Source organism: Oncorhynchus kisutch, unplaced genomic scaffold (assembly GCF_002021735.2).
Source record: "Oncorhynchus kisutch isolate 150728-3 unplaced genomic scaffold, Okis_V2 scaffold4022, whole genome shotgun sequence".
Classification (NCBI taxonomy): domain Eukaryota; kingdom Metazoa; phylum Chordata; class Actinopteri; order Salmoniformes; family Salmonidae; genus Oncorhynchus; species Oncorhynchus kisutch.
Window position 1 is genome coordinate 136,709 of NW_022265967.1, and position 25,642 is coordinate 162,350.

The 25,642-nt window shown below is 44.3% G+C and overlaps 1 protein-coding gene across 1 annotated transcript in view; it reads right to left on the bottom strand.

Moving 5' to 3' along the window:
• Positions 1–551: 551 nt before the first annotated feature.
• LOC116373131 (regulator of G-protein signaling 7-like) overlaps positions 552–25,642 on the bottom strand; it is a 42,128-nt gene continuing 17,037 nt past the window's right edge. Inside the window, exons 2-4 of the mRNA XM_031821848.1 lie at positions 14,507–14,603; positions 4,069–4,119; positions 552–1,032 (exon numbers count right to left, since the gene is read on the bottom strand). Of these exons, the coding sequence (XP_031677708.1) occupies positions 1,019–1,032; positions 4,069–4,119; positions 14,507–14,603 (162 nt within the window). The 3' untranslated portion in view covers positions 552–1,018. The remainder of the gene's footprint in view (positions 1,033–4,068; positions 4,120–14,506; positions 14,604–25,642) is intronic.

Below are 25,642 nucleotides of genomic sequence, written 5' to 3' on the forward strand. Positions count from 1 at the left end.
TCTAAATGTGTTGCTGTTCTGGGGCTCTGTGGGGTCTGTTTGTGTTTGTGAACAGAGCCCCAGGACCAGCTTGCTTAGGGAACTTCTCAGAGGAATAGTTTTTTATGTGCTCTGGGGCTACGGTGTCTAGATGGAATTTGTATTTGTGGTCCTGGCAACTGGTCCTGGCAACTTTTTGGAACACCATTATTTTGGTGTTCCAAAATGTACTGTCAGATTTACTGTCAGGGCCCAGGTCTGACAGAATCTGTGCAGAAGATCTAGGTGCTACTGTACGCCCTCCTTGGTTGGGGACAGAAGAACCAGATCATCAGCAAACAGTAGACATTTGACTTCAGTTTCTAGTAGGTTGAGGCCGGGTGCTGCAGACTGTTGTAGTGCCTTGCCAATATATATGTTGAAGAGGGTGGGGCTTAAGCTGCATTCCTGTCCCACCCCACGGCCCTGTGGGAAGAAATGTGTGTGTTTTTAGCCAATTTTAACCACACACTTTTTGTTTGTGTACATTAATTTTATAATGTCGTATGTTTTCCCCCAACACCACTTTCCATCAATTTGTATAGGTGACCCTGATGCCAAACGGGTGAATACGTGGTCTGTTGTACGGTAAATTGGTAAAAAGCCAATTAACCATGAGGTTGAACCTTCGTTAGAGTCCAGTTGTATTTGCATATGGTTACTAGCATCATGATGGCCTAGTGAAAGGGAAAGAAGAGTGCTACATCAGAAATGTTTTTTTATCCTCCTGCAACACTTCAAAGCCAGCATCCCCTCCCACCAGTGAGAAGGCTTTCCGAGCTGTCCTCCCCTCCCCCTCTGTCCCTCCAGTCTCTGCTCTAAGGCTCATCAAACGAAGGGTCATGGTTTGAGGGGTTTAGCCTCTACTCTGTCCACAGCTGGGAGCTGCCATGTGCTGGGCTGATGGCTGGGAGCTGGGATGCTGTGCTGGGCAGACCAGGTGCCAGGGGACTGCAGAGGGGCTCATCGCTCAGGGGCTCATCGCTCAGCTGGAGAGGAGTCACTCAAGGAGAGCTAGGGGAGAGGGAGTTTGAGGAGAAGAGGATTGGAAGAAATGGAGTTTGAGGAGAAGAGGATGAGAGGAAATGGAGTTTGAGGCAATGGAGTTTGAGGGGAGGGGGGTTTGAGGGGAGGGGGGTTTGAGGGGAGGGGGATTAGAGGGGAGGGGGATTAGAGGAAAGGGAGTTTGAGGAGAGGGGGATTAGAGGAAATGGAGTTTGAGGGGAGGGGGATTAGAGGAAATGGAGTTTGAGGGCAGGGGGATTAGAGGAAATGGAGTTTGAGGGGAGGCAAGGGGGATTAGAGGAAATGGAGTTTGAGGGGAGGGAATTGTAGGAAACGGTTATTGGGCTACAGTTTTTATGTACCGAATAAAAATCAAATGTTTAATGTGTTTCCATTGCATTTTCAAATCTACCGATAGTTTTATCACAAACTGTAGCGTTGAATTGAACATTTGTCTTCTCTGTTCTTGGCATGTGCACTCTAGCCAACAGCTCACATATATAGCTCTGCAGCTATGCTAGTGTACTTGATGAGATTATTACGGATAAGAGCAACAATATTTTATTTGTCAAACAGCAGCCAAGCATCGATCATCATGTCACCAGAATAAGACCCTCGATATATATTGGAAAGGAGCATCAAGTTCATCACCATACACTTTCACCACCCTGTGAAGTTCATCATAATCGATTTCATCTGTAGCCTAATAAACTACATGGTTTCCTGAGTCGTAGTGGGAGGATCACACACCGTATCATCGCGTGACAAAAAGATCCTGCCATGAAAAACAAACAAATTGTCTATTGTTTTTTTATACAACAGAACCAAAACGCCCTGTTTCCATCACAGCTGTATTTATAGAATATAACCAAAATGTCCTGTTTCCATCACAGCTGTATTCATACAATAGAACCAAAACGCCCTGTTTCCATCCCAGCTGTATTCATACAATAGAACCAAAACGCCCTGTTTCCATCCCAGCTGTATTTATACAATAGAACCAAAACGCCCTGTTTCCATCACAGCTGTATTCATACAATAGAACCAAAACGCCCTGTTTCCATCCCAGCTGTATTCATACAATAGAACCAAAACGCCCTGTTTCCATCCCAGCTGTATTCATACAATAGAACCAAAACGCCCTGTTTCCATCCCAGCTGTATTTATAGAATATAACCAAAATGTCCTGTTTCCATCACAGCTGTATTCATACAATAGAACCAAAACGCCCTGTTTCCATCCCAGCTGTATTTATACAATAGAACCAAAACGCCCTGTTTCCATCCCAGCTGTATTCATACAATAGAACCAAAACGCCCTGTTTCCATCCCAGCTGTATTCATACAATAGAACCAAAACGCCCTGTTTCCATCCCAGCTGTATTCATACAATAGAACCAAAACGCCCTGTTTCCATCCCAGCTGTATTCATACAATAGAACCAAAACGCCCTGTTTCCATCCCAGCTGTATTCATACAATAGAACCAAAATGTCCTGTTTCCATCCCAGCTGTTTTTATACAACAGAACCAGAACGTCGTAATGTTGTTTTATACTGTCTGACTTTACTCCATAAAATCTGTGGATGGAAATGTGGTTTATAAAGCCATGTTGAGCTCCAGAATGCACGACATGGCCATTAGAGGTTTTCAGAAACGCAACGATCCACTACTATTGATACAACAAGTCAAGACTACTGACACAAGTCAAGACTATTGACACAAGTCAAAACTACTGACACAAGTCAAGACCATTGATACCACAGGTCAAGACCATTGATACCACAGGTCAAGACCATTGATACCACAGGTCAAGACCATTGATACCACAGGTCAAGACCATTGATACCACAGGTCAAGACCATTGATACCACAGGTCAAGACTATTGACACAAGTCAAGACTATTGACACAAGTCAAGACTACTGACACAAGTCAAGACTACTGACACCAGTCAAGACCATTGATACCACAGGTCAAGACCATTGATACCACAGGTCAAGACTATTGACACAAGTCAAGACTACTGACACAAGTCAAGACTACTGACACAAGTCAAGACCATTGATACCACAGGTCAAGACCATTGATACCACAGGTCAAGACCATTGATACCACAGGTCAAGACTATTGACACAAGTCAAGACTATTGACACAAGTCAAGACTATTGACACAAGTCAAGACTACTGATACAAGTCAAGACTACTGATACAAGTCAATACTATTGATACAACAAGTCAATACTATTGATACAACAAGTCAAGACTATTGATACAACAAGTCAAGACTATTGAGCTAATGGCATTGATTCAACAAGTCAATACTATTGACACAAAAAGTCAAGACTATTGAGCTGATCTGTCACGCCCTGGTCTTAGTATTTAGTGTTTTCTTTATTATTTTGGTCAGGTCAGGGTGTGACATGGGTTTATTGTGGTGTGTTTTGTCTTGGGGTTGTTTTGTAGGTATTGGGATTGTGGTATAGTGGGGTTATCTAGAAAAGTCTATGGTTACCTGAAGTGGTTCTCAATCAGAGGCAGGTGTTTTTCGTTGTCTCTGATTGGGAACCATATTTAGGCAGCCATATTCTTTGAGTGTTTGGTGGGTGATTGTTCCTGTCTCTGTGTTAGTTGTCACCAGTTTAGGCTGTTTCGGTTTTCACGTTACGTTTATTGTTTTTGTATTGTTCGTGTTTCATCTTCATTAAAGATGTATCGAATTAACCACGCTGCATTTTGATCCGATCCCTGCTACACCTCCTCTTCAGAGGAAGAGGAGAAAGAAAACCGTAACATGATGGCACTGAAATCAAATCGCATTGAGTGTAAAATAAAATCTGAAGCATTTCAGAGGAAACAAAATCATGTATTTCAATGGCTGTTGGAACATTCTGGATTTTCTAGGAAAGTAGAGTTTGAATCATTTACATCCTTCATTAGGAAAACCAAAACATTATTTAAAGAACACTTGAGTTGTTGACATTTTCAATGATACGTCAACAACAAAAACAGACACATTGAATGTAAATAACATCAAATAAATCTTACCTTGATCATCAATGTTCAGGTTTTTGATCATCCACTGTACAATGTCAGAACCTGCAAGACAAACCATAACACTCAACATTCTGCTTCTACAAGACAAAACACAAAACACTCAACATTCTGCTTCTACAAGACAAAACAAAACATTCTGCTTCTGCAAGACAAAACAAAACACTCAACATTCTGCTTCTACAAGACAAAACATTCAACATTCTGCTTCTACAAGACAAAACATAAAACATTCTGCTTCTGCAAGACAAAACACTCAACATTCTGCTTCTGTAAGACAAAACACTCAACATTCTGCTTCTGTAAGACAAAACACTCAACATTCTGCTTCTGTAAGACAAAACACTCAACATTCTGCTTCTGTAAGACAAAACACTCAACATTCTGCTTCTGTAAGACAAAACACTCAACATTCTGCTTCTGTAAGACAAAACACTCAACATTCTGCTTCTGTAAGACAAAACACTCAACATTCTGCTTCTGTAAGACAAAACACTCAACATTCTGCTTCTGTAAGACAAAACACTCAACATTCTGCTTCTGTAAGACAAAACACTCAACATTCTGCTTCTACAAGACAAAACACTCAACATTCTGCTTCTGTAAGACAAAACACTCAACATTCTGCTTCTGTAAGACAAAACAAAACACTCAACATTCTGCTTCTGTAAGACAAAACACTCAACATTCTGCTTCTGTAAGACAAAACACTCAACATTCTGCTTCTGTAAGACAAAACACTCAACATTCTGCTTCTGTAAGACAAAACACTCAACATTCTGCTTCTGTAAGACAAAACACTCAACATTCTGCTTCTGTAAGACAAAACACTCAACATTCTGCTTCTGTAAGACAAAACACTCAACATTCTGCTTCTGTAAGACAAAACATAAAACACTCAACATTCTGCTTCTGCTGGTATCAAAAACATGTGAGCGGAAAAAACAACATATTGAAATAACTTTAGATAAATGTCCCTTCTCATGTACAGTATATTGTTACATGCATATCTAAAGGAGATGTGAGTCTGAAACATCGCCACAGCTCTCCTTTCCTTACTGCAGCAAATCTCCTACCAGTTTATGTTCACCGCTCCCCAATCCAATCCATTTCTGAAGGACCAGACAGAATAAAGCAAGTCTGACAGTCAATCTACAGAGACTACATTACAGAATAAATGAAAAAGCAAGTCTGAGAGTCAATCTGCAGAGACTACATTACAGAATAAATGAAAAAGCAAGACAGAGTCAATCTGCAGAGACTACATTACAGAATAAATTAAACAAGACAGAGTCAATCTGCAGAGACTACATTACAGAATAAATGAAAAAGCAAGTCTGACAGTCAATCTGCAGAGACTACATTGCAGAATAAATGAAACAAGACAGAGTCAATCTACAGAGACTACATTACAGAATAAATGAAAAAGCAAGTCTGACAGTCAATCTGCAGAGACTACATTACAGAATAAATGAAAAAGCAAGACAGAGTCAATCTGCAGAGACTACATTACAGAATAAATGAAAAAGCAAGACAGAGTCAATCTGCAGAGATTACATTACAGAATAAATTAAAAAGTAAGACAGAGTCAATCTACAGAGACTACATTACAGAATAAATTCAAAAGCGAGACAGAGTCAATCTGCAGAGACTACATTACAGAATAAATTAAACAAGACAGAGTCAATCTGCAGAGACAACATTACAGAATCAATTAAAAAGCGAGGCTGACAGTCAATCTGCAGAGACAACAATAGAATGTAGATTAGAATATAGAACACACAAAGCCAACTGCTGTGTTTGGATAAACAAGTCAAGGGCCTATATTTCCCTGAATGCCTTTAATCACGGTTAGCTTATCAAATAAAATGACATACAATCAGTGTAAATTCTATGGAGCATTTTTTTTTACAATGTAATTTGACAGTGAACAAAAAGCAAGGCCTTGCCAACATAAAATCCATGGCCTGGAATACAAGCCTGGAACAGTCTAAATAACATAAACATATACTGTAGAGATGCACACACACACTCTACGGACCCATGGAATCCTACCAGACCCTCTACGGACCCATGGAATCCTACCAGACACTCTACGGACCCATGGAATCCTACCAGACCCTCTACGGACCCATGGAATCCTACCAGACCCTCTACGGACCCATGGAATCCTACCAGACCCTCTACGGACCCATGGAATCCTACCAGACCCTCTACGGAGCCATGGAATCCTACCAGACCCTCTACGGACCCATGGAATCCTACCAGACCCTCTACGGACCCATGGAATCCTACCAGACCCTCTACGGACCCATGGAATCCTACCAGACCCTCTACGGACCCATGGAATCCTACCAGACCCTCTACGGACCCATGGAATCCTACCAGACCCTCTACGGACCCATGGAATCCTACCAGACCCTCTATAGACCCATGGAATCCTACCAGACACTCTACGGACCCATGGAATCCTACCAGACCCTCTACGGACCCATGGAATCCTAACAGACCCTCTACGGACCCATGGAATCCTACCAGACCCTCTACGGACCCATGGAATCCTACCAGACCCTCTACGGACCCATGGAATCCTACCAGACCCTCTACGGAGCCATGGAATCCTACCAGACCCTCTACGGACCCATGGAATCCTACCAGACCCTCTACGGACCCATGGAATCCTACCAGACCCTCTACGGACCCATGGAATCCTACCAGACCCTCTACGGACCCATGGAATCCTACCAGACCCTCTACGGACCCATGGAATCCTACCAGACCCTCTATGGACCCATGGAATCCTACCAGACACTCTACGGACCCATGGAATCCTACCAGACCCTCTACGGACCCATGGAATCCTAACAGACCCTCTACGGACCCATGGAATCCTACCAGACCCTCTACGGACCCATGGAATCCTACCAGACCCTCTATAGACCCATGGAATCCTACCAGACACTCTACGGACCCATGGAATCCTACCAGACACTCTACGGAGCCATGGAATCCTACCAGACCCTCTACGGACCCATGGAATCCTACCAGACCCTCTACGGACCCATGGAATCCTACCAGACACTCTACGGACCCATGGAATCCTACCAGACCCTCTACGGACCCATAGGATTCTAATAGACACTCTACGGACCCATGGAATCCTACCAGACCCTCTACGGACCCATGGAATCCTACCAGACACTCTACGGACCCATGGAATCCTACCAGACACTCTACGGACCCATGGAATCCTACCAGACCCTCTACGGACCCATAGGATTCTAATAGACACTCTACGGACCCATGGAATCCTACCAGACCCTCTACGGACCCATGGAATCCTACCAGACACTCTACGGACCCATGGAATCCTACCAGACACTCTACGGACCCATGGAATCCTACCAGACCCTCTACGGACCCATGGAATCCTACCAGACCCTCTACGGACCCATGGAATCCTACCAGACCCTCTACGGACCCATGGAATCCTACCAGACCCTCTATAGACCCATAGGATTCTAATAGACACTCTACGGACCCATGGAATCCTACCAGACCCTCTACGGACCCATGGAATCCTACCAGACCCTCTATAGACCCATGGAATCCTACCAGACACTCTACGGACCCATGGAATCCTACCAGACCCTCTACGGACCCATGGAATCCTACCAGACCCTCTATAGACCCATGGAATCCTACCAGACACTCTACGGACCCATGGAATCCTACCAGACCCTCTATAGACCCATAGGATTCTAATAGACACTCTCCTGACCCATGGAATCCTAACAGACCCTCTACGGACCCATGGAATCCTACCAGACCCTCTACGGACCCATGGAATCCTACCAGACCCTCTACGGACCCATGGAATCCTACCAGACCCTCTACGGACCCATGGAATCCTACCAGACCCTCTATAGACCCATGGGATTCTAATATACCCTCTACGGACCCATGGAATCCTACCAGACCCTCTATAGACCCATAGGATTCTAATAGACACTCTACGGACCCATGGAATCCTACCAGACCCTCTATAGACCCATATGATTCTAATAGACACTCTATGGACCCATATGATTCTAACAGACTCTCTATGGACCCATAGGATTCTAATAGACACTCTACGGACCCATGGAATCCTAACAGACCATCTATAGACCCATATGATTCTAATAGACACTCTATAGACAGATATTATTGTAATAAACCCATAAGATTCTAATAGACCCTCTATGGACCCATATGATTCTAATAGACCCATAAGATTCTAATAGACCCTCTATGGACCCATATGATTCTAATAAACTCTCTACGGACCCATGGAATCCTAACAGACCCATATGATTCTAATAGACACTCTATGGACCCATGGAATCCTAACAGACCATCTATAGACCCATATGATTCTAATAGACACTCTACGGACCCATGGAATCCTAACAGACCATCTATAGACCCATATGATTCTAATAGACACTCTATGGACCCATATGATTCTAAAAGACCCATAAGATTCTAATAGACCCTCTATGGACCCATATGATTCTAATAGACACTCTATAGACAGATATTATTGTAATAAACCCATAAGATTCTAATAGACCCTCTATGGACCCATATGATTCTAATAGACCCATAAGATTCTAATAGACCCTCTATGGACCCATATGATTCTAATAAACTCTCTATGGACCCATATGATTCTAACAGACTCTCTATGGACCCATAGGATTCTAAGACTCTCTATGGACCCATAGGATTCTAATAGACCCTCTATGGACCCATAAGATTCTAATAGACCCTCTATGGACCCATATGATTCTAACAGACTCTCTATGGACCCATAGGATTCTAATAGACCCATAAGATTCTAATAGACCCTCTATGGACCCATAAGATTCTAATAGACCCTCTATGGACCCATATGATTCTAACAGACTCTCCATGGACCCATGGGATTCTAATAGACCCATATGATTCTAATATAAAAGTCTCCATTCAGCACCATGGACAGCACTACTAACAGCTCCTACAGTTTTGATAGTAGCTGCTACCAGAATCGAGGCTCCTTTCAGCACCATGGACAGCACTACTAACAGCTCCTACAGTATGTAATCATTATATACCGGGAAGGTAAAACAGGACTCATTGTTATTACAGAACCTGGGCAGATCTGGACAGGAGAATAAAACAGGCTGTGTTTCAAATGGCACCCTATTTCCTATGTAGTGCCCTACTGTGCTCTGATCAACATGAGTGTTCTATATAGGGAATAGGGCTCTGGTCAACAGTAGTGTTCTATATCGGGAATAGGGCCCTGGTCAACAGAAGTGCTCTACAAAGGGAACAGGGTACCATTTGGGACATCACTATAGTAACAGAAGAGGCACTAGACTTTAATAACAGCCTTATCAACCCTCATGTAACAGGACACACACCAGGTGACAGACACTGGGCTGTCATCTCAACCCTCATGTAGCAGGACACACACCAGGTGACAGACACTGGGCTGTCATCTCAAACCTCATGGAGCAGGACACACACCAGGTGTGTGAAGAACAGACAGCGTCAACATAAGCAGAATAGTTGTTTGTGTGTCAGAGCGTCAATATGGGCTGACTGATGGTCTATTGATCTGTTATTACCTACTGATGGTCTATTATCTGTTATTACCTACTGATGGTCTATTGATCTGTTATTACCTACTGATGGTCTATTGATCTGTTATTACCTACTGATGGTCTATTGATCTGTTATTACCTACTGATGGTCTATTGATCTGTTATTACCTACTGATGGTCTGTTACTGTTGATCTGTTATTACCTACTGATGGTCTGTTGATCTGTTATTACCTACTGATGGTCTGTTACTGTTGATCTGTTATTACCTACTGATGGTCTGTTACTGTTGATCTGTTATTGTCTACTGATTTTCTGTTGATCTGTTATTACCTACTGATGGTCTGTTACTGTTGATCTGTTATTACCTACGGATGATCTGTTACTGTTGATCTGTTATTACCTACTGATGGTCTGTTGATCTGTTATTACCTACTGATGATCTGTTACTGTTGATCTGTTATTACCTACTGATAGTCTGTTACTGTTGATCTGCTATTACCCACTGATGGTCTGTTACTGTTGAACTATTATTAACTACTGATGATCTATTGATCTGCTATTACCTACTGATGGTCTGTTGATCTGTTATTACCTACTGATGGTCTGTTGAACCAGTCCATTCAGCAGCCATCTCTCTCAGACAACCGTCCATCTCCACCAGTCCGTAGAGCATCCAGCTCTCTCAGACAGCCGTCCATCTCCACCAGTCCGTAGAGCAGCCATCTCTCTCAGACAGCCGTCCATCTCCACCAGTCCGTAGAGCAGCCATCTCTCTCAGACAGCCGTCCATCTCCACCAGTCCGTAGAGCAGCCATCTCTCTCAGACAGCCGTCCATCTCCACCAGTCCGTAGAGCAGCCATCTCTCTCAGACAGCCGTCCATCTCCACCAGTCCGTAGAGCAGCCATCTCTCTCAGACAGCCGTCCATCTCCACCAGTCCGTAGAGCAGCCATCTCTCTCAGACAGCCGTCCATCTCCACCAGTCCGTAGAGCAGCCATCTCTACCAGACAGCCGTCTATCTCCACCAGTCCGTAGAACAGACAGCTCTCTCTGACAGCCGTCCATCTCCACCAGCCCGTAGAGCAGCCATCTCTCTCAGACAGCCGTCCATCTCCACCAGTCCATTCAGCAGCCAGCTCTCTCAGACAGCCATCCATCTCCACCAGTCCGTAGAGCAGCCAGCTCTCTCTGACAGCTGTCCATCTCCACCAGTCCATTCAGCAGCCATCTCTCTCAGACAGCCGTCCATCTCCACCAGTCCGTAGAGCAGCCATCTCTCTCAGACAGCCGTCCATCTCCATCAGTCCATAGAGCAGCCAGCTCTCTCAGACAGCCGTCCAGCTCCACCAGTCCATTCAGGTAATTTGGTTCAAAATCAAGGTTTTAGGTATGGAATTTGGATTTGGAAGGTTTTAATGTTGAGGTTAGTATGCTGTGAAGTGACGTACATTAACCTGATGACTGTTATTTATTGAATCCACTATGTTTAATTGTTACCCAATTAAATGAAACATTTAACTCATGAGGGATTTGGGGGCAACACGGAATAAATTGTTTAACGAGTTAGCATCTCCAAAATTAAACTCTAGAAGATATATATATGTTATATATCGATTACAGTCACTTATTAATCATTACCTCATATCAGCCTCATTCTGAACAGTCGTAACCTTCTTGGATCTGCAAGAACCCCAACCTTTGCACATCATTCAGTACTATGCAAATTGTTTTAATGATCTATTTACTAACTAACTAAATAAAAACACAGAATACACATACATAGAGAAAAAGTGACATTTATCGTGGAAACATTCTAGGACTGTCTTTACATTAATCATATACCTTTCTCACGAACCGCCGCCCGTTTTGGTAATAAGAAGCAATGAATGTATTTACGTGTTTGAATACCGTTGTTCATCATCTATCTCTGTTGAAACCAAACCTTCTTGAAATGGGGATCTATTGGCCTCACCCCGGCCACTTGTACATATTCTGGTTGTCCAGCAGATGTCACAATGTCCTTCTTCTTAGCTGTCCGGTCTCCAATGGGCTGTTTTTGTTCAGAACTTGTTCTTAGCCCATATGGATATTCAGAGTTTGAACCCCTTTACATGGACAGCTGCAGCCTGTTCATGTTCGGGTATAGTTTGGTGAGTTCATCTTCTTCACCTCGTGTTGTTTCAACCATTTCCCACATGGAGCGAACACTCCACGTTTCCTGGTCTGGTAGGTGAGGTTATCTTCTCATCTAGTGTTGAGGTTGAGAATTTCAGAGTTTTAACCATTTCAACGTGTGGACCACGGTCTCACATCTTCTGGTCTGGTATGTAAATTCTTAGTCAGTCCTTTTAAGCACTCTGGTCAAAAAGGGCAATTCCATCACTCTGACAAGCTCTCTGACCTCATTCAGGGCATGGCTATTTAATGTGCAAAGGATATGATTATAAGTTCTGTCTTATGACTCCTACATCCAACATTGGGGATGGAAACTTAACAGCTAGAGGGGGTGTTAAGTTACAGTATTTGGTTCATACAGTTAATAACATCACAAAATGAAAAACATTATTATTCTTTAGGTCCCCACTGACCATATCCCATATTCAGATGTTAGACATGTTTTTCCAAAGCTCCCTTTTTGGACGTTAGAGTTTTTGGCGAAAGTCTCTCTCTAGACAAAGACCTTCTGATTCCAATACTGAAGGGTAGAGAGAGAAAGTTTCCTCCTCTAGAGATTTACAGCAGTGTGTGAAGGGTGACCATCCAGCAACTCCCCCTCTAGAGATTTACAGCAGGGTGTGAAGGGTGACCATCCAGTAACTCCCCCTCTAGAGATTTACAGCAGGGTGTGAAGGGTGACCATCCAGCAACTCCCCCTCTAGAGATTTACAGCAGGGTGTGAAGGATGACCATCCAGCAACTCCCCCTCTAGAGATTTACAGCAGGGTGTGAAGGGTGACCATCCAGCAACTCCCCCTCTAGAGATTTACAGCAGGGTGTGAAGGGGGTGACCATCCAGCAACTCCCCCTATAGAGATTTACAGCAGGGTGTGAAGGATGACCATCCAGCAACTCCCCCTCTAGAGATTTACAGCAGGGTGTGAAGGGTGACCATCCAGCAACTCCCCCTCTCTTCTCTGTGGGAGAGAGAGCGCCTGGTTACTGTCACCCCCTCTCCCCCCCCCCTCCATCAGTCTGATCTGCCCATTCTTCCCAGACAGTCATGTAACCGGTCTTTCTCTCTCTCTGCCTCCATCTATTTTTCCTCTCTATAAATATATACATATAGAGTTAAAGTCGGACGTTTACATACACCTAAGCCAAATACATTAAAACTCAGTTTTTCAAAATTCCTGACATTTAAATCCTAGTAGAAATTCCCTGTCTTAGGTCAGCTACGATCACCACTTCATTTTAAGAATGTGAAATGTCAGAATAATAGTAGAGAGAATGATTTATTTCAGCTTATATTTCTTTCATCACATTCTCAGTGGGTCAGAAGTTTAAATTGTTAAACTTGGGTCAAATGTTTCGGGTAGCCTTCCACAAGCTTCTCACAATAAGTTGGATGAATTTTGGCCCATTCCTCCTGACAGAGCTGGTGTAACTGAGTCAGGTTTCTAGGCCTCCTTGCTCGCACATGCTTTTTCAGTTCTGCCCACACATTTTTCTATAGGATTGAGGTCAGGACTTTGTGATGGCACTCCAATACCTTGACTTTGTTGTCCTTAAGCCATTTTGCCACAACTGATGTCTTGAAATGTTGCTTAATATATCCACATAATTTTCCCACCTCATGATGTCATCTATTTTGTGAAGTGCACCAGTCCCTCCAGCAGCAAAGCACCCCCACAACATGATGCTGCCACCCCCGTGCTTCACGGTTGGGATGCTGTTCTTTGTCCCCATGTGCAGTTGCAAACCGTAGTCTGGCTTTTTTATGACAGTTTTGACAGTGGCTTCTTCCTTGTTAAACAGCCTTCAGGTTATGTTAATATAGGACTCGTTTTACTGTGGATATAGATACTTTTGTCCCCATGTTTCCTCCAGCATCTTCACAAGGTCCTTTGCTGCTGTTCTGGAATTGATTTGAACTTTTCACACCAAAGTACGTTCATCTCTAAGAGACAGAACACGTCTCCTTCCTGAGAGGTATGACGGCTGCGTGGTTCCATGGTGTTTATACTTGCATATCGTTGTTTCTACAGATGAACATGGCACCTTCAGGCATTTGTAAATTGCTCCCAAGTATGAACCAGACTTGTGGAGGTCTAAAATGTATTTTCTGAGGTCTTGGCTGATTTCTTTTGATTTCCCCATGATGTCAAGCAAAGAGGCACTGAGTTTGAATGTAGGCCTTGAAATACATCCACAGGTACACCTCCAATTGACTCAAATTATGTCAATTAGCCTATCAGAAGTTTCTAAAGCCATGACATCATTTTCAGAAATTTTCCAAGCTGTTTAAAGGCACAGTCAACTTAGTGTATGTAATCTTCTGACCCACATGCATTGTGATACAGTGAGTTATAAGTGAAATAATCTATCTGTAAAGAATCGTTGGAAAAATGTCTTGTGTCATGCACAAAGTAGATGTCCGAACCGACTTGCCAAAACTATAGTTTGTTGACAAGAAATTTGTGGAGTGGTTGAAAATGAGTTTTAATGGCTCCAACCTGAGTGTATGTAAATATCCGACTTCAACCTTATATATATATATATATATCTTTCTTTCGCTCTCACTCTCTCTCAAACACACACACATCTTTTTACTGTAACTATTAAAAAAATGTATCTTACCTGAAAAAACACTTGGGATTTTAGATAAAAAACTCTTGACTGTGCGGACAGGAATTCCATTTGTCTCATCTTGCATATGAGCGATGACATCTTCCATCTGGAAAAGAAAGGAGATGGTTGAAGGAAAAGCTCAATCAGCAGCATCAATACTCAGGGTAGAGTGGGGGAAGTTGAGCCAAAGGGGGAAGTTGAACCAAAGGGGGAAGTTGAGCCAAAGGGGGAGGTTGAACCAAAGGGGGAAGGTTGAACCTTAGGGGAAAGTTGAACCTTAGGGGGAAGTTGAACCAAAGGGGGAAGGTGAACCAAAGGGGGAAGGTGAACCAAAGGGGGAAGTTGAACCAAAGGGGGAGGTTTAGTCACCATTGTTCCTAGGAAACACAAATGAATCATGTGACCAAATATGCAGGAAGAGGTCATCAGTTCATGGAGTCTGAAGGATGAAACCACATGGAAAAAGTGACCAGCAAGTTAGGTCCAAAACAACAGATTTTCACCAAGTCAAATGATTTTATTGTGTTAGAGGTTTTCTTATGCTTGTATCTAAACCAAAGTAGATAATTTTAACATAATTATAAACATCAGTTGGGGCCTCTATTAGCTTCAATATGATGTCCTAAATATAGTATGAAAGTGCATCCTTGAAGCTGTGTAGGCTAATATAGTCAAAATGTTTGCCTTGGTGTAAGTTGAGCCATATCAAGTTCAGTAAATGTTTCTGTTTTCTTCCCCATACCACTCCATACCCAGGGACCACCCCATACCCAGATACCACCCCAAACAGGGACCACTCCATACCCAGGGACCACCCCATACCCAGATACCACCCCAAACAGGGACCACTCCATACCCAGATACCACTCCATAACCAGATACCACCCCATACCCAGATACCACCCCATACCCAGATACCACCCCATACCCAGATACCACCCCATACACAGATACCACTCCATACCCAGGGACCACGCCATACCCAGGGACCACCCCATACCCAGGGACCACCCCATACCCAGATACCACCCCAAACAGGGACCACTCCATACCCAGATACCACTCCATACCCAGATACCACTCCATACCCAGGGACCACCCCATACCCAGGGACCACCCCATACCCAGGGACCACTCCATACCCAGATACCACTCCATACCCAGGGACCACCCCATACCCAGGGACCACGCCATACCCAGGGACCACCCCATACCCAGGGACCACCCCATACCCAGGTACCCCCCCACCATACCCAGGGACTACCCCATACCCAGAGACCACCCCATACAGGGACCACTCCATACCCAGATACCACCCCATACCCAGGGACCACCCCATACCCAGATACCACCCCAAACAGGGACCACTCCATACCCAGATACCACTCCATACCCAGGGACCACCCCATACCCAGATACCACCCCATACCCAGGGACCACCCCATACCCAGAGACCACCCCATACCCAGGGACCACTCCATACCCATATACCACCCCAAACCCAGGGAACACCCCATACCCAGAGACCACCCCATACAGGGACCACTCCATACCCAGGGACCACTCCATACCCAGGGACCACCCCATACCCAGGGACCACCCCATACCCAGGGACCACTCCATACCCAGTTACCCCCCCATACCCAGGGGCCACCCCATACCCAGGGACCACCCCATACCCATAGACCACCCCATACAGGGACCACTCCATACCCAGAGACCACCCCATACCCAGAGGAAGCTACAGTATATGGCTCATAACTTTTTATTTCAGATTTTCACAACTACCCATCAACCAGAAGTATTTTAGAATTCCCTGGCAGAATACAGTAAACAGGGGGTTTGAGAAAGATAACAGAGAGAGAGAGGGAGAGATCAGTGACAGGAAATGCAGGATAATCCCAAAACAGTGATGACATTTGGATCAGGAGGATCCCTCCCCCTGGCTCTCTCCTGGAGGGGCTTGGCAGCCAGATGGATACAGGCTCCATTCTCTATCCATCTCCTCATTCTCTCTTCTGCTCTCCTCCTCTCCTCTCCTCTCCTCTCCTCTCCTCTCCTCCTCTAATCCTCTCCTCTCCTCCTCACCTCTCCATCCATCCCCTTCCTAATTTCCCTCCCTCCTCTTCTTCTTTTCCTTCTCCCCCCTCTAACTCTCCTCTCACTCCCTGATCTCCCTCTCCCTCATAATCTCCTCTCTCTCCCTCCTCTCTCTCTTTCCCTCCTGTCATTCACTCCTCTCTCTCTCTCTCTCTCCCTCCTCTCGTTCACTCATCTCTCGCCTCCCTACCCACCCAAAAAGCCATCATAGAGCCAACATGTTTGTCGCAGCAGTAATCTTCTCTGATTGACAGAGAGTCAAGGAGCTAACTTCGTTAACCTCTACAGGTACAGAGTCCCAAAATCGGGGCAGTTGCTGCTCAATATGTGATATGTGACTAGAATGGTGTTGTAAACAACAGCCAACTTTCCGGGACATTGACATGTCTTATATCATCAGAAAGCCTAAATGATAGTTAATCTAACTGCAGTGTCCAATATACAGTAGCTATCCGAGTGAAACAATACCATGCTATTGTTTGAGGATACTGTACAACCACAAAACACTTTCATCAAGGAAACTGGTTTGTTACAGCTGGCATCAAGACAATATATATATATACAGTGGGGAGAACAAGTATTTGATACACTGACAATTTTGCAGGTTTTCCTACTTACAAAGCATGTAGAGGTCCGTAATTTTTATCATAGGTACACTTCAACTGTGAGAGATGGAATCTAAAACAAAAACCCAGAAAATCCCTTGTATGATTTTTAAGTAATTAATTTGCATTTTATTGCATGACATAAGTATTTGATCACCTACCAACCAGTTAGAATTCCGACTCTCACAGACCTGTTAGTTTTTCTTTAAGAACCCCTCCTGTTCTCCACTCATTACCTGTATTAACTACACCTGTTAACACTTGTCCACACACTCAATCAAACAGACTCCATCCTCTCCACAATGGCCAAGACCAGAGAGCTGTGTAAGGACATCAGGGATAAAATTGTAGACCTTCACAAGGCTGGGATGGGCTACAGGACAATAGGCAAGCAGCTTGGTGAGAAGGCAACAACTGTTGGCGCAATTATTAGAAAATGGAAGAAGTTCAAGATGACGGTCAATTACCCTTGGTCCGGGGCTCCATGCAAGATCTCACCTCATGGGGCATCAATGATCATGAGGAAGGTGAGGGATCAGCCCAGAACTACACAGCAGAACCTGGTCAATGACCTGAAGATAGCTGGGACCACAGTCTCAAAGAAAACCATTAGTAACACTACGCCGTCATGGATTAAAATCCTGCAGCGCACGCAAGGTCCCCCTGCTCAAGCCAGCGCATGTCCAGGCCCGTCTGAAGTTTGCCAATGACATTCTGGATGATCCAGAGGAGGAATGGGAGAAGGTCATGTGGTCTGTTGAGACAAAAATAGAGCATTTTGGTCTAAACTCCACTAGTCGTGTTTGGAGAAAGAAGAAGGATAAGTACAACCCCAAGAACACGATCCCAACCGTGAAGCATGGAGGTGGAAACATCATTCTTTGGGGATGCTTTCTGCAAAGGGGACAGGACGACTGCACCATATTGAGGGGAGGATGGATGGGGCCATGTATCGCAAGATCTTGGCCATCAACCTCCTTCCCTCAGTAAGAGCATTGAAGATGGGTCGTGGCTGGGGTCTTCCAGCATGACAATGACCCGAAACACATTCCAAGGCAACTAAGGAGTGGCTCCGTAAGAAGCATCTCAAGGTCCTGGAGTGGCCTAGCCAGTCTCCAGACCTGAGCCCAATAGAAAATCTTTGGAGGGAGCTGAAAGTCCGTATTGCCCAGCGACAGCCCCTGTATCTGTCTGTATGGAGGAGTGGGCCAAAATCCCTGCTACAGTGTGTGCAAACCTGGTCAAAAACTACAGGAAACGTATGATCTCTGTAATTGCAAAGGTTTCTGTAACCTTGGAGCAACGGACTTACTTGGGCTCTTTCATACCGTCCCTAGGAGGGGTGCGTCACTTGAGTTGGTTGAGTCACTGATGTGATCTTCCTGTCTGGGTTGGCGCCCCCCCTTGGGTTGTGCCGTGGCGGAGATCTTTGTTGGCTATACTCGGCCTTGTCTCAGGATGGTAAGTTGGTGTTTAAAGATATCCCTCTAGTGGTGTGGGGCCTGTGCTTTGGCAAAGTGGATGGGGTTATATCCTTCCTCGGATGGGGCCACAGTGTCTCCTGACCGAGCCTCCAGTATTTATGCTGCAGTAGTTTGTGTCAGGGGGCTAGGGTCAGTTTGTTATATCTGGAGTACTTTTCCTGTCCTATCCGGTGTCCTGTGTGAATTTAAGTATGCGTTCTCTAATTCTCTCTTTCTTTCTCTCAGAGGACCTGAGCCCTAGGGCCATGCCTCAGGACTACCTGGCATGATGACTCCTTGCTGTCCCCAGTCCACCTGGACGTGCTGCTGCTCCAGATTCAACTGTTCTGCCTGTGATTATTATTATTTGACCATGCTGGTCATTTATGAACATTTGAACATCTTGGCCATGTTCTGTTATAATCTCCACCCGGCACAGCCAGAAGAGGACTGGCCACCCCTCATAGCCTGGTTCCTCTCTAGGTTTCTTCCTAGGTTTTGTCCTTCCTAGGGAGTTTTTCCGTGCTTCTCCGCTGTTTGGGGTTTTAGGCTGGGTTTCTGCACAGCACTTTGAGATGTCAGCTGATGTACAAAGGGCTATATTTTATTTTATTTATTTTACCTTTATTTAACTAGGGCAAGTCAGTTAAGAACAAATTGTTATTTTCAATGACGGCCTAGGAACAGTGGGTTAACTGCCTGTTCAGGGGCAGAATGACAGATTTTGTACCTTGTCAGCTCAGGGATTTGAACTTGCAACCTTTCGGTTACTAGTCCAACGCTCTAACCACTAGGCTACCCTGCCGCCCCAAATACATTTGATTTGATTTGTAACAAATATTAAGTTCTGCTTTCCTAATGTATCAAATACTTATGTCGTGCAATAAAATGCAAATTAATTACTTATAAATCATACAATGTGATTTTCTGGATTTTTGTTTTAGATTCCGTCTCTCACAGTTGAAGTGTACCTATAATAAAAATGACAGACCTCTACATGCTTTGTAAGTAGGAAAACCTGCAAAATCGGTAGTGTATCAAATACTTGTTCTCCCCTCTGTATATGCGTGTCTACTTTTACATCAAGGCAAAGGGTTTGAAGAATCTCAAATATAAAACATATTTTGATTTCTTTAATACTTTTTTTGTTACTACATGATTCCATATGTGTTATTATATGGTTTTGATGTCTTCACTATTATTCTACAATGTAGAAAATAGTAAAAAATAAAGAAAAACCCTGGAATGAGTCGGTGTGTCCCAAACTTTTGACGGGTACTATATATATATATTAATATATATTAACATATGGGGGATTGGAAATAATGCAGACAATTACATTGATGGAAGCTACAATCTGCAATATTAACATTACACCCTAAAAAATGAATTCCAAAACTAACTGTAAGTGGTGCGTAACTGGTGGCAGTGAAGTCAGACGCAGGAGGGCAGAACTAGGTAATAGAACTAGGTAACAGAACTAGGTAACAGAACTAGGTAATAGAACTAGGTAATAGAATTAGGTAATAGAACTAGGTAATATAACTAGGTCATAGAACTAGGTCATAGAACGAGGTAATAGAACGAGGTAATAGAATGAGGTAATAGAACTAGGTATTAGAACTAGGTAATAGGTAATAGAACTAGGTAACAGAACTAGGTAATAGAACTAGGTAACAGAACTAGGTAATAGAACGAGGTAATAGAACTAGGTAATAGAACTAGGTAATAGAAGTAGGTAATAGAACGAGGTAATAGAACGAGGTAATAGAACTAGGTAATAGAACTAGGTAATAGAACCCGGTAATAGAAATAGGTAATAGAACTAGGTAATATAACTAGGTATTAGAACTAGGTAATAGGTAATAGAAGTAGGTAATAGAAGTAGGTAATAGAACTAGGTGATAGAACTAGGTAATAGAACGAGGTAATAGAACGAGGTAATAGAACTAGGTAATAGAACGAGGTAATATAACTAGGTAATAGAACGAGGTAATAGAACTAGGTAATAGAACGAGGTAATAGAACTAGAAAATAGAACTAGGTAATAGAACTAGGACTAGGTAATAGAACGAGGTAATAGAACGAGGTAATAGGTAATAGAACTAGGTAATAGAACTAGGTAATAGGTAATAGAACTAGGTAACAGAACTAGGTAACAGAACTAGGTAATAGAACAAGGGGTAATAGAACTAGGTAATAGAACGAGGTAATAGGTAATAGAACTAGGTAATAGAACTAGGTAATAGGTAATAGAACAAGGTAACCAAACTAGGTAACAGAACTAGGTAACAGAACTAGGTAACAGAACTAGGTAATAGAACTAGATAATAGAACTAAGTAATAGAACTAGATAATAGAACTAGGAAACAGAACTAGGTAACAGAACTAGGTAATAGAACTAGGTAACATAACTAGGTAATAGAACTAGATAATAGAACTAGATAATAGAACTAGATAATAGAACTAGGTAATAGAACTAGATAATAGAACTAGATGATAGAACTAGATAATAGAACTAGGTAATAGAACTAGGCAATAGAACTAGGTAATAGAACTAGGTAATAGAACTAGGTAATAGAACTAGATAATAGAACTAGATGATAGAACTAGGTAATAGAACTAGATAATAGAACTAGATAATAGAACTAGATAATAGAACTAGATAACAGCCGGAGCAGTGTAATATCAAAACCCAACGACATAAAGAAAATACCAACATGGGTAGAAAACCCGACGCGCACCAGTAACCATGTGCCCAAGCACTTACAACAAACAATACCACACAAAGACATGGGGGGAACAGCACTTAATGAGGGAAATGGCAACCAGGTGTGTGGGAAAACAAGACAAAACAAATGGAAAATGAAAAGTGGATCGACGATGGCTAGAAGACCGGCGACGCCGAACGCTGCCCGAACAAGGAGAGGAACCGACTTCGGCGGAAGTCGTGACACTAACCCTTATTCATTATCATCAGCCATGATGCTCTCATTTAAAATAATCCTTATTCATTATCATCAGCCGTGATGCTCTAATTTAAAATAGCTCTTATTCATTATCAAACCGTTTGAAGAGAGAGCAAAACTGATTTAGAAGATGCAAAATGTTTCAGTGCAACGACTTTCAGAGCATCAGAGGTCGCCGCCCGTTGTTGTATTCACAGCTTCCCTCCAGGACTATAATTGATTCAGCAGCAAGCTAAACTGTGTTGGAGAGAGAACAGAGGAGAGCAGAGAGAGAGAGAGGAAAGAGGAAAGAGGAGAAAGAGAGGAGAGGACAAGAGAGGAGAGGACAAGAGAGGAGAGAGAGGAAAGAGGAGAGAGAGGAAAGAGGAGAGAGAGAGGAGAGGGCAAGAGAGGAGAGGAAAGCGAGGAGAGGAGAGGAAAGGGGAGAGAGGAGAGGAGAGAGAGGAAAGAGGAGAGAAGAGGACAAGTGAGGAGAGGACAAGAGAGGAGAGAGAGGAGAGAAGAGGACAAGTGAGGAGAGGAGAGAGAGGAGAGAAGAGGACAGGCGAGGAGAGGACAAGAGAGGAGAGGACAAGTGAGGAGAGGAGAGAGAGGAGAGAAGAGGACAGGCGAGGAGAGGACAAGAGAGGAGAGAGAGGAAAGGGGAGAGAGAGAGAGGAGAGGAGAGGACAAGAGAGGAGAGGAGAGAGAGGAGAGAGAGGAAAGGGGAGAGAGAGAGAGAGAGAGAGAGAGAGAGAGAGAGGAGAGGACAAGAGAGGAGAGGAGAGAGAGGAGAGAGAGGAAAGGGGAGAGAGGAGAGAAGAGGACAAGCAAGGAGAGGACAAGAGAGGAGAGAGAGGAGAAGAGAGAGAGGAAAGAGGAGAGGACAAGAGAGGAGAGGACAAGAGAGGAGAGGACAAGAGGACAAGAGAGGAGAGGAGAGAGAGGAAATGGGAGAGAGGAGAGAAGAGGACAAGAGAGGTGAGGAGAGAGAGGAGAGAGAGGAAAGGGGAGAGAGGAGAGAAGAGGACAAGAGAGGAGAGGAGAGAGAGGAGAGAGAGGAAAGGGGAGACAGGAGAGAAGATGATAAGCAAGGAGGGGACAAGAGAGGAGAGAGAGGAGAAGAGAGAGAGGAAAGAGAGAGGAGAGGACAAGAGAGGAGAGGACAAGAGAGGAGAGAGAGGAGAGGACAAGAGAGGAGAGAGAGGAGAGGACAAGAGAGGACAAGATAGGAGAGAGAGGAGAGGACAAGAGAGGAGAGAGAGGAGAGGACAAGAGAGGAGAGAGAGGAGAGGACAAGAGAGGAGAGGACAAGAGAGGACAAGAGAGGAGAGAGGAGAGAGAGAGAGGAGAGGACAAGAGAGGAGAGGACAAGAGAGGACAAGAGAGGAGAGGAGAGGACAAGAGAGGAGAGGACAAGAGAGGAGAGGACAAGAGAGGAGAGAGAGGAGAGGACAAGAGAGGAGAGGACAAGAGAGGAGAGGACAAGAGAGGAGAGGAGAGGACAAGAGAGGAGAGAGAGGAGAGGACAAGAGAGGAGAGAGAGGACAAGAGAGGAGAGGAGAGGACAAGAGAGGAGAGGAGAGAGAGGAGAGGACAAGAGAGGAGGAGAGGAGAGAGGAGAGGACAAGAGAGGAGAGGACAAGAGAGGAGAGGAGAGAACAAGAGAGGAGAGGACAAGAGAGGAGAGGAGAGAGGACAAGAGAGGAGAGGACAAGAGAGGAGAGGAGAGAGGAGAGGACAAGAGAGGAGAGAGGAGAGGACAAGAGAGGAGAGGAGAGAGGTGAGGACAAGAGAGGAGAGGACAAGAGAGGAGAGAGAGGAGAGGACAAGAGAGGAGAGGAGAGAGGAGAGGACAAGAGAGGAGAGGAGAGAGGAGAGGACAAGAGAGGAGAGGAGAGAGGAGAGGACAAGAGAGGAGAGGAGAGAGGACAAGAGAGAAGAGGAGAGGAGAGGAGAGAGGAGAGGAGAGAGGAGAGGACAAGAGAGGAGAGGACAAGAGAGGAGAGGAAAGTGAGGAGAGAGATGAGAGGAGAGGAGAGAGAGGGAGAGGAAAGAGAGGAGAGAGGGGAGAGGAAAGTTTGGAGGGAGAGGACAGCGAGGAGAGGGATGACCTTCCTCCGTCTAACATTAATCTGGATAATCATTAAGAAATTAGATCTAATAACAGGATCACTACATCACATCTTACTGTTGATTAGGTGGTGATTCCCTGGAGCGAAAAAGGATAAAATAACACAATGACACGGCAGGCAGCAGGGCTGTGATTTAATCTGTCATTGAGCCATCCTCTGCCAGACAGGGTTGAGGGAGTTAGGAGATACATAGGAATAATAATATAAATCACATCTGGGGATTAAAAGGTATCGACAATGTGCATGATATTCAAACAGTAGCAGACATCAAAGGACATTCGCCCAAAGAATTTGAATAATGATTTGCTTCCCAAGAGAGGCACTGGACTTTTCCATCCATTTTCCTTCTGGTACTGAAGGTGTTCATCAAACTGACTCCTCAGACATCAAACTGACTCCTCAGACATCAAACTGACTCCTCAGATATCAAACTGACTCCTCAGACATTAAAGGACATCAAACTGACTCCTCAGACATCAAACTGACTCCTCAGATATCAAACTGACTCCTCAGACATCAAACTGACTCCTCGGACATCAAACTGACTCCTCAGACATTAAAGGACATCAAACTGACTCCCCAGACATCAAACTGACTCCTCAGACATTAGCAGACATCAAACTGACTCCTCAGACATCAACTGACTCCTCAGACATCAAACTGACTCCTCAGACATCAAACTGACTCCTCAGACATTAAAGGACATCAAACTGACTCCTCAGACATCAAACTGACTCCTCAGACATCAAACTGACTCCTCAGACATCAAACTGACTCCTCAGACATTAAAGGACATCAAACTGACTCCTCAGACATTAAAGGACATCAAACTGACTCCCCAGACATCAAACTGACTCCTCAGACATCAAACTGACTCCTCAGACATCAAACTGACTCCTCAGATATCAAACTGACTCCCCAGACATCAAACTGACTCCTCAGATATCAAACTGACTCCTCAGACATTAAAGGACATCAAACTGACTCCTCAGACATTAAAGGACATCAAAACACTTTCCCAGACGTGTTTTACTCTGAAACACCAAGCATGAGACAATCCCAGACAGACACTATAAATACCTGCAGGAAGTGTCTTCTAAAAATACAGAGAACATTACGTTCATGAGTAAAGTGCAAATGGGATGATGCGCCTGGAATCACCTCAGAGGACTAGAGGGACTGACTCCCAAATGGTGCATTATTACCATAGGGCTCTAGTTGAGAGAGACAGAGACAGAGACAGAGACAGAGAAAGAGAAAGAGAAAGAGAAAGAGAAAGAGAAAGAGAAAGAGAAAGAGAAAGAGAAAGAGACAGAGAAAGAGAAAGAGAAAGAGAAAGAGGGAGAGAGAGAGAGGGAGAGAGGGAGAAAGAGAGGGAAAGGGAGAGAGAGGGAAAGGGAAAGGGAAAGGGAGAGACAGAGAAAGGGAGAGAGAGAGAGAAAGGGAGAGAGAGAGAGAGAGAGAGAGAGAGAAAGGGAGAGAGAGAAAGGGAGAGAGAGGGAGAGAGACACAGAGACACACAGAGAGAGGGAGAGAGAGAGGGAGAGCAAAAGAGAGAGAGAGCAGGAACCTGGACTAAACCAAAGAAATCAGAAATAAAGACATTGTAATCCTACAGGAAACGATGGAGATGGACCCACTGGTTGCCCTCTCGGTTACAGAGAGCTGGTAGTCCCATCCACCACACTACCAGGTGGGTGGTATAGAGGAGACGGACCCACTGGTTGCCCTCTAGGTTACAGAGAGCTGGTAGTCCCATCCACCACACTACCAGGTGGGTGGTATAGAGGAGATGGACCCACTGGTTACCCTCTAGGTTACAGAGAGCTGGTAGTCCCATCCACCAAACTACCAGGTGTGAAACAGGGAAGAGACTCAGGGGAGATGCTAATTT